Source organism: Labeo rohita, unplaced genomic scaffold (assembly GCF_022985175.1).
Source record: "Labeo rohita strain BAU-BD-2019 unplaced genomic scaffold, IGBB_LRoh.1.0 scaffold_2044, whole genome shotgun sequence".
Classification (NCBI taxonomy): domain Eukaryota; kingdom Metazoa; phylum Chordata; class Actinopteri; order Cypriniformes; family Cyprinidae; genus Labeo; species Labeo rohita.
The window spans coordinates 1-11146 of record NW_026128269.1 but is presented as its reverse complement, the minus strand read 5'-3'; the positions used below and the strand labels follow the sequence as shown (position 1 = coordinate 11146).

The 11146-nt window shown below is 36.6% G+C and overlaps 1 pseudogene and 1 gene segment (V, D, J or C); both read right to left on the bottom strand.

The window, feature by feature from the left end:
- Positions 1 to 4488: 4488 nt before the first annotated feature.
- Positions 4489 to 5085, bottom strand: LOC127159271 (Ig kappa chain V region 3547-like; annotated as a pseudogene).
- A 5282-nt stretch (positions 5086 to 10367) lies between these two features.
- Positions 10368 to 10880, bottom strand: LOC127159272 (immunoglobulin kappa variable 1-8-like). The segment is given in 2 exon segments: positions 10368 to 10684; positions 10791 to 10880. Coding segments are annotated over 2 exon segments (366 nt in total).
- Between the last annotated feature and the right edge of the window lie 266 nt (positions 10881 to 11146).

Here is an 11146-nt window from a genome sequence, read left to right as displayed (position 1 = left end):
GTTAAGTTTTGCCGCTAAACCGTGTCTCAGACTTCGTGCCTGCCTCAAAACTTCAACCAGCGTACACGACTCCATCCTCCAGCCGACGCCCAAGACATCACTTCCAACGACCACTGACTTCCAACCAATCAGCAACCTTGGGGAACCCCTTTTTGCAACGACTTCATCAAAGGAATCACTTAACACAAAGGCAACGCAAGTACAACCTCCAGATTCTAGCTGAACTGGTGCATGTAATATAAAGTGTAATAACCTCATTGAGAAACTCAACGCGAGGGTTAATTAAATGATTGATGGTTGTTTAGGTCTAAGCAATTGCATTTACTTATGCTATAAACTTGGGATTTCACATTTTCACTCTTCTAAACTCATTCTTTCCTCATTTTCTCTCTTTCTGCAACTTGTATGAATGTGTGAATGCGCGTCTATGTGTTAGATTAGTTTAAATGTCTTAGGTTTTTCCAATAAATTCCTATTCATATTGAAAAGAGAAGTATCTTGTGTTTTGTGCTTATAAATTAATGTCTTAAACTGCCGACCTTGTTACCGTGCTAATAAATAGTGTTTTCACTATATTTTGGATAGTAGTATCCAGTACCGAATTGATGTTATGCGGCTCGCTCAATGTATCACTGGCCGATTCATTGATCCGCTGTAAAACGTAGATTCTGTTCAATCTTAAATGATTCCCTGGAGCTAAATTGACTTCTGTAGATCCCCTACATGTGATTCTTTTTTTCAGGATTCAGAACAGCATTTATTCAAAATGTAAATCTTTTCTAACAATGTAAATCTGTAAATCTGTAACTTTTTTTTAAATTAATTTAGCATTAAATTAATTTAATTTGATCAAAGAATCCTGAAAAAAAAAAAAAATAAAAATAAAAAAATAATAATAATAATAATAATAATAATATTTTAAAAAAATGTATCACTGCTTCCAAAAAAAAAAAAAAAAAAATATTAAGCCGCACTACTTCCAGCACATTTTTTGAAGGATCATGTGACACTGAAGACTGGAGTAATTATTCTGAAAATTCAACTTTAATTACAGATATAAATTACATTTTAATGTATATTAATATAGAAAAACATTGTTTTACATCATAATTGTCACAAGCGCGGTCTCTGTGGCTCCCCCCCGTCTCGCACCAGCGGGAACCGTCACCGGAGTATTAGCACTACATTACCCATAATCCCGTGCCTGGGGCTCTCGCTTCCGGTTCCGGGTCGCCCGGGTCACTTCCTCCCCGGCGGCCATTTCAGCGTGCCTCGTCGGCTCGCTCACCGCGAAGTTTTGTCGGTTATGTCGTCAATCCTGAGCGTTTCTTTATCGGACTGCCTACCCGTTGCCAACTGGACTGTTTTGCTGTGTGTGAACCTTTGCTGCCCGCCCTTTGTCGACCTTTGCTATTCCCTCGGACTATTGTTATCGTCTCGCCGCCGGCCCCGACCTTTTGCACGGACTATTACTACCCCTTTGGATTTGCCTTCACCACACCTGTCTGCCAGTTCTGACCAACGCCTGTTAAAGTTGTCCGATTTAATAAAGCTGTTGCAGATGGATCCACCGTCTCACGATTCATCCTTAACCACATCACAATAATAATAATTCACAATATTACATTTTTTCCCCTGTACTTTTGATCAAATGAACACAGCCTTGATGAGCATAAAAATGTCTTTAAAAACCATTAAAAATCTTACTGATCCCAAACTTTTGAGTGGCAGTGTAAATAAATAAAACAGAAAATAGTGAAATTAAGACAGTTCCAGTTCCAGTGAAATACTGTGTTTTCATAATCCTCAATGATGCCTAAAAGTCCATCATTATGTGTATTTTGGTGTGATTGAGTGGCAGTTTCTCTCTGCAGCTGATGAGGTTATAGGATGTGATACATCTGAAATACACAATTGAGTTTAGAGTTACAATGTGTCTCTTTCCATTAATTTTTATAAAAACAAACAAACAAACAACAACAAAAATACCATAAATTAATAATTTTTCCTACTTGGTGGTGAAGAGGAGAAAAGTCTCTTTAACTGAACAGGGCTGGTCACTTACATGTTCTCTTAAACTGAAAAGAGAAAAGGACATGATTGGAAACCAGTTACAATTTAAAAAGTTAAAAATTATATTTTAAGAAATAAATCATTTACCTGCTAAGATAGTGTTGACAGTCTGTGTAGCTGGATATCTGAACTCCAGAAGATCAGTAATGAGCTATCTTTTTTTAAAGTGTAGCCTCTGTTAGCAATAATTAAATAAGTAATAATTAAAAAAAATGTTAACAACATTGCTATAAATTCAATGTCTCTGTTATTTACTTAGTGGAGAAGAGGAGTGGAGGACTTAGTGGAGAACTCATCATGACATTTGTATGAGAGAGTGGAAATATATATAAAATGTATTCAAAAATCATATCAAATCCATAATCATAAATCAAGAACCAGTCATTCTGACATTATTTGTATAAGATTTTTCAGTGGGTCAGATTGAAAGCATCAAACCCAGACATGCATAAGTGAAAGAATGCAGTCTGTTCAGTTTGACTGACAGGGATCACATCTTGCAGTTAAAACATGATGATTATATTAATACACTCATTCTCTTCAGAAATGGTGGTGATGTTAATCTTATTGTGTTTTTGTGTTGATCAGTGTGTGATTGTGTTGTAGAGCAGCTGCAGTATCTCTCAGCTGTATCATCCAGCTACCCATTAAGTAGTGACTCATACAGTAATAATCTCCTGTATCTTCAGTCTGGACTCCACTGATGGTCAGAGTGAAATCACTGTAAGATCCACTGCCACTGAATCTAGATGGAGTTCCAGTGTAACGGGTTGATACAGAATATATGAGGAGTATAGGAACTTCTCCATTTTTTTGTAAGTACCAGGACAGACATGGTGTTGGGGTGCAGGCTGTTAAAGGAGTGCTGGCGGTGCATCTCATCACAACAGTCTGTCTTGGTTCAGTTGTTTGAGTTTGAGTAACGGTGATCTGTCCACTGGAGCCTGAGAGACAAATGAATAGAATTACTGTAGGCACATCAAAGCAAATATAAAAATTAGCTAACTTCATTAATTGTACCGCTTTATCCAAATCTCTCATTTTGTACCTTGTATACAGCAGAGCAGCTAGTGTTCAGATGAGGATGATGATGTTGTTCATTGTCTTGTGTGATGATGAAGATTCTGTTCTGTTCTGCTCTCACTGATCTGTTTATGAAATATCATTATACTGTAGGAAACTCCATGATAAAAGAGGTCAGTGGTCACCTCAGATCAGCGGTGAGGCCAGAAATCTCCAAGTGGATGAACCTTGGTGAAACGAGGTGGATCTTCACTGTGTATCATTTTAAAGCTGTAACTTTTAAAAAATGGAGTACTGTCTGAAGAAAACAATTTACTGAAAAGAGTAGTTACATTTAGGACAAACAGATTTTATGGAATGAAGCAAATTTTCCAAATCTACATATGAGAGAAAGACGACTGTTTAGGACAAAGTAATTCAACAGAATAAACTGATTTATGAATATTCATCACCACATATGAGAAAGAGAGCTGACAGAATGTAGACGCATCTGTTTTGTTATCATTTATTATTTGCATAATTTCCTTACAGTGTTTTGCAGAACTGTGCAATGTTCAGAAATAGTTTGAATTAAATGTTACAAAAAGTCTCTTTGTGTCATTGATAAGCCATTTATCATTTGGCACACAAAGAAATATAACACAGGTACTGTCTGTGTGCAGCGAACAGGTTTTTGGTGGTCGTATTTAAGTCCGGTGGCGTCTCTAGCAGTGACTGTGATGTGGTCGCTGTTCATGATCTACAAACTCCATCTTCTTCAGCTTCTGCTCATGAAAAAACTTCTTCTCTCTTCACCTCAGCCCCACAAAATCACACTGTTGGTATTAGTGAAATACTGGACTAGACTGTATTTATTTATTTAGACTGTATTTTGATTCTCAGTAAATTATTTTTAAATATAATAAATAGTTTATTCAATTTTTTGACTGCAACACTGTGGACAAAGGAAGATACAGTATTTTGTAATGTTGTGCGTCAAGCATATGCTGTTCAGCCTCTTTAGTGGTTAAACTAACCGCTACACAAGTCCACTTTGTACAAGCCAGAGAAAACTTACATTTAAGATCCGGTTCTTCCAGTTAACTATTAAATATGACATTTGGCTGAATAAACTCCTAATTTGCTGCTTATTAATAATTATGGATAGGATAAAGGGATCTAAAATATGGTCATGCAGGCATTAATATGTGCATTATTAGTACCAATGAACAGCCAACGGTTTGTATGAATTGAATTCATTATCAGATAGATAGTGTTCTGCAGTGTAATATCATGATCTACAGTCTAGACGGATTGAGATTCATCACACCCATCAGCAGCTGCAGTATCTCTCATCTGTATCAGTGCAATCACTGTGACTCTGACTGACGGAGGTTTTTGTACGACTCTTTATCACTGTGTGAACACACAGGTACTAGGACAGTGTTCACTCTGACAGTAATAATCTCCGTATCTTCAGTCTGGACTCCACTGATGGTCAGAGTAAAATCAGTGTTAGATCCACTGCCACTGAATCTAGATGGAGTTCCAGTGTAACGGCTTGTTGCTTCATATATGAGGAGTTTAGGAGTTTCTCCAGGTTTCTGTAAGTACCAGGCTAAGTCATTACCTTCATCCACTCTACTGCTGGTTTTACAGTTTATTCTGACTTCTTGTCCTTGAGCTGCCGTTATTGATGGACCCTGAGTTACAGTGTACTGTCCTCTACACTCTGAAAGGATAGGATAAAAAAAAAAAAAAAAATGATGTATATTTCATATTTTAAAATAATTTATTGTCTTAATGAAATTTTTACTACAAACCTTGAGCAAACAGTGTGAGTGTCCAGATGAGGATGATGATGTTGTTCATTGTTGTTGTTTTGTCTTGTGTGATGATGAAGATTCTGTTCTGTTCTGCTCTCAGTCATGAAGTGTTAAACTCACAGCACTATAAACACTCTCATGCAAAGTGTCTCTCTATGTAAATGATCTTCATACACAGAACAGGCAGCTGTCAGTCTGTGTGTTCATATTCTACAAAACATTCAAAGTTTTAATAATTAGTGATGAATGTGAATTACAGAAATTAGACACACAATCAACAGTGAGGTTTTGATTATTTTACTGGGCTGATAATAAACAATAATATTAATGATCATCTGAGATCTAAAACCATATATTTTCATACACGTATTGATACAAAACTGAAAACTGAGGTGATATTCCTATCTTTACTGAATAAATTATTCTGTGTGCAATATGGCCTTGTGAATCTGTTGTGCTCTTGATGTTTGTCTGTTGATCTTTACATGTTCCGTTGTGATTTTGAGCGTTAAATGTCCAGATTTTAATGATGATTTCATGAACTGGTGGTTTTGTTTGTGGGTGATTTATTAGATTAATATTAAACTGATTAATAATTACACAAGTCAAAATACAAGCACAGATGGGTGAAATGTTATTTAAAATTAAAAAAAAAAAAAAAAAATGTATTGCTGGTTTATGCTGGTCTTAGCTGGTCATGCTGCTGGTCAAGGACCAGTATAAACCAGCAAAGGACCAGCTTAAACCAGCATCAAAACATACCTAACCAGCATATGCTGTTCTTTTCACCAGGGATATCTCACAATTCTGACATTGTAACACGCAATTACGAGTTTATATATCACAATTCTAAGACATAAGTCAAAATTGCGAGTTTGTAACACACAAGATGTAAACTCACAATTGCAAGAAAAAAGTCAGAATTGTGAGATAAAAAGTAGGAATTACATTTTTAAATTTTCTATTCAGTGGCGGAAACGGGCTTATATAAGTTTCCACCAAAAAAGGAAAAAAAAAGAAAAAAAAAAAAAAGATATTGTGACTTTTTATCTCACAATTCAGACTTTTTTTTTCTCAGAATTGTGTAATATACCCTCATAATTGCAAGAAATAAAGTCAGAATTGTGACATTTCGCAAATGTACGTTTATATCTCATAGTTATGTGTTTTCCTTCTCGCAATTCTGAGTTTTCTTTCTCAAAATTGTGAGATATAAACTCACAATTGCAAGTTATAAAGTACAACTTTGAGGGGGAAAAAAGATTAATATGTTCTCAGAACTGCATGTTTATAGGCTTAATAACTCCGACTTAATAACTCTGACTTAATAACCCACAACTGCATGTTATAAACTCGCAATTATGGGAAAAAGTCAGTTGTAAGATATAAGCTTGCAATTCTGAGATTTTTTTATAATTAACTCAGAATTTAGATATAAATTCACAATTGTGAGAAATAAAGTCCAAATTGTGAGATAAAAACTCTTAATTGTGACTTTTTTCTCGCAAATGTGAGCCTGTATCAACTTAACTCACAACTGCATGTTATAAACTCCCAGTTCTGAGAAAATGTCAATTGTGATATATAAACGCAATTCTGAGAAGAAAAAGTTTATATCTCACAATTCTGACTTCAGAATCAGACAGGAGAGTAGATTAACTTCAGTGGACAAACTTGAAAAACTTTGTATTGATTGAAACAAAAAATTGGTTAAAATAATATGCGTTCTGATGTTCATTAATGTTTTTTTTTTCTTCTGTGTTTTAAGTAAATAAGAAACGATAATCGGTTCACTCATGATCTGCATCGACAACGAGAAGCTCGAGATCAGTTAATCTACCTGGGCTTAAAATTTAGTTATCAAGCATCTCAGTCGTAATTTAAGCAAAGTGTAGGACTAAATCTTAAGTATCAGTCTTAGAGATGATTCACAACACTTTGCTGTGCCACAAATGGGATTTTGATTGACGAAATACACATGGACCAATCACTGAATAGATTTCCTTATTTAAGAATATTCTCAGATAAATTCACATTGAATTGTCAGATTCCTCATAGGAGTTCACATTCCACACACGTTTGACAATAAAGAATTTTCAAGAGAATATGTTAAGGCAATGAAACAAAGCATCATCACAACATTCCATTTAGGGTTGTGCGGATAGACGCCATCACAAGCCCCTACTGGCAACTCCTAACCATTTGAGAGTCCTCTTGAGCTGTCTTAACTAGGAGAGTAAGAGCAATTCCTAGCTTTAAGAAATTTGATAAATTGCTTTTATACTTAAGTTTGAGAAAATTTCATGAATTCTCAGCACTTAGGACTAAAAAGCCACTTGAGAAGCTTGATAAATACAGGCCCAGATTAGCCAGAAAATGAAAAAGTATAAAGTATAAAATGTGTCATAACAATAGGAATTATTACTTACAACACTATGATAATCCAAACAAACAGGGAAACTGTTACAGAGAGACGAGTGAGACGCATACCTGTCAAGTTTTGGATTTGAAAATAAGGGAAATTTTCCAGCGCCCGCCGCGAGCAGTCCCACCACCCCAACCAAGCTCCAGTATCCCTTACATTTTAAGACAGGTGACAAGAAAGCTAAAATCACCACTTGTCAACCACTTATAAACTACAATCGGCTTTATGCACAGCTGCACTACTTCCTGAACTTCAGGCAGCTCCTTTGTTTCCTGTCTGCCATTATTGGACAAACTGATTAATCCAGGTGATCAGTTTGTCCAATAATGGCAGACAGGAAACAAAGGAGCTGGCTGAAGTTCAGGAAGTAGTGCAGCTGTGCATAAAGCCAGTGATAGGCCTACCTTTGTTGACATTGACATGCTATGAACATTCATAGCCTAAATGAAAACACAAAAGGGTATATATGAAGAGCATTTATTTAAAGGCTTATTTGCATATTTTCTGTTCATTTAACATTGCTTGTCTTTACATTTACATTTCATTTTCATTCCACATTCTTTTCACATTCACACACTCATTCATTTCATATTGCTTTTTTGTACAGTTTTTCTTTTCATTTCACATAACTTTTCTTTACTCTTTTAGTGACTTATTGCACTCATTTGTTGCAGACTTTGCATTCTTTAAGACTGTTTTGGCAGGAGTGCCTTCCTTCTCTGTCCTGGCGTCCATCATCTGTCTGTTTTCTTCTTTTTTCCCCGCGTCTTCACTCATCAACTCATCATCTGACCTCACACACTAACCTCGCGACAACTGCCACCTACAGTACCTGTAGTAGGCTACTGCAGGTGGCAGATATCGCGAGGCTAGTGACAGAGCTCAGGGGGGGGGATGGGGTGGACGTTTTTTTTTTTTTAATAACGCAGGTTAAAATACGGGAGATTTACGGGAAAATACTAATACGGGAGGACGGCGGGAAAGAAGGGTAAATTACGGGACTTTCCCGGCCAAAACGGGATACTTGACAGGTATGGTGAGACGAGAGGCGACCGGATCCATTCGCGAGCTTTTATTGTAGGGACGAGACAGATACATGGTCAAACAGGCAGGGTCAAAATCACAGCAAACAGTTATGTTGGGGCTAGGCACAATAGAAGTCCGTGAGGCTGGCGTGGGTCGATCACCGGCGAACATAATCCAAGACGTTAAACGGAAGAGAAATCTTTACAACGGGCTAGAGTCCAGAAAGGCAGGCGGCGAGACAGAGGCGCGCCTGATTGGTCCCAGGTGCTGACCCCATCAGCGCGCTGCATGACGGGAGATGTAGTCCGGGGTGTGGTGTGACAGTCTGAAGCTGTGTCCGAAATCGCTCACTCGTTCACTCATTCACTAATCCCTATATAGTGAATGGCCGTTGAGTGGACTATATCAGAAGGAGTGAACGAAATGAAGTGAACGAATTCGGACGGTGACGCATATCGTTACACTTGGCATGAGACTTGGAGCTGTTCCGAAAAACATCTTTTTCACATGTACTTTTATATTACATGTACCTTATTTTAGAAAATAATATTAATAGCAATAACACTTTAAATGACTTTATACTGTAATTATACATACCACCGCATCAGCTTTATGGTTTTATTAATAGTATTAATTTGTTTTGTAATATTCATAATCATTAAATACTAATAAAATGCTGTCAACAAAAATAAACATACATTAATTACATGTTAATAATTTTATGTATTTATTGTTTGTAGTATCTTGAAACTCTCACGAGCTGCGTAACATTCCAATGGTCGTAGAGCGCCCTCAGGCGACCGGTAATATTACATCAGAATGAATACGCTACCAACGAACATTTTTAAATATCCACCAAATTATCATCATTTTTTGTAAATTAACAAAGATGCCAGCTCATTAAATTAGTAAAATATTAAACTGAGTTAATGCCTATTTAATATATTTTGATATGAATAATTCATGAAATAAACAATAAAGCAGAAATAATAAAGATGTAAACAGCATCTCTCATTCAAAATTGTTCGCTCCCGCTCTCTCTTCCAGCTCGTCGGTTCTCCGCATTGGATTGTGGGATATAGTGCTTCAGCGAGTGTACATCGGTTGTACACTCGAAATCAGAATGCACTGTGGGTAAAAAGTAGTGAACGAATGTAGGGAATGAAGTCGTTCACTCCGAATTTGGACATCACTACAAAATGGCTGACACCCGATATAGTGCACTATATAGTGGATAGGGAGCGGTTTCGGACACAGCTTGAGTGTGAAAATAAGGTAGGAGCGACATCTGGTGGTGAGCGGTCCACAGCTCACCGACCAGATCCGTAACAGAAACAAACTACTACAATACACTCTGATTTATATTATTCTGACTTTCCAATGAACAGTTTTGCCCCAGTAAAAAGTGGAAAACAAGGTAAATATCACTTGTGAGCAGAATATTTTAATTGTGTGTCATTTCCAGTGAAGCTGTAATTTTATTGAAATACAAGTGTGAAAATGTTACTTGCTTGTGCAACTCAAAAAAACATATTTTCCACCACTGTCATAGATTGATACTTAACGCACTACAACATTTGAGATGTGGCAGAAATGACAGAGGAAAAAATTATGAATTAAATTTTAATATTCAAAACATACAAAAGGAGATCTAATGCTGATCACATTTTGTGTAATTCTGGATTGAAAGGACATGAGGACTCTGACTGCTGTTTCCCTCACACGTATCATCAGCTTTTTTGTTGGACTTTTTGTGGTGGAACATTTTAAATGATGAATTAAATACATTCATGGTGAAGCGGTGTGGAAAAAAAAAATAAATAAAAAAATAAATAAAAAAAAATAACAGAACAAAGATCTAGAAAGAGACTCACAAATCAGCGCAAGACAACAACATGTTTGACTGAATGAGACTGTTATAACAAATAACCTCCATCAGCAGCTGCAGTATCTCTCATCTGTATCAGTGCAGTCGCTGTGACTCTGACTGACGGAGGTTTTTGTACGACTCTTTATCACTGTGTGAACACTGGACCACTGTGTCTACTCTGACAGTAATAATCTCCTGTATCTTCAGTCTGGACTCCACTGATGGTCAGAGTAAAATCTCGTCCAGTATTTTCTGTTCCACTGCCACTGAATCTAGATGGAGTTCCTGACTGGAGGTTGTTTATATAATATATGAGGAGTTTAGGAGCTTGTCCAGGTTTCTGCTGATACCAGGCTAAGTAGTCACTATATATCCCTACATCTATATTACACTCTATTGTAGCGGTTTGACCCTGTTGGACAGTTTTAACTTCAGGTTGAGTCAGAGTGATTCCTCTGGATTCTGAAGAACAGAAAATAAAGTCAATTTGTTAACAGAAAAATATTGGTATACTGAAATAGTAAAAACAACAATAGCATATTATTCATATCAAAATGTAATATCCCACCTTGAATAAAAGCTGCAATGGTCCAGATGAGGATGATGATGTTGTTCATTGTTGTTGTTTTGTCTTGTGTGATGATGAAGATTCTGTTCTGTTGTGCTCTCAGTCATGAAGTGTTAAACTCACAGCACTATAAACACTCTCATGCAAAGTGTCTCTCTATGTAAATGATCTTCATACACAGAACAGGCAGCTGCCAGTCTCATATTAGCCAGACAATAAGTGAGACTTGATCATGAGTCAGTGAGTCTATTAATAATGTGCTTGTTTTGTACTGATGATTTCCCTGCTTGACAAAATCTTACTCTGAATCTTCAAGAGCTCCAGTCAAATCTAGACATCACAAAATTATAAAAAAA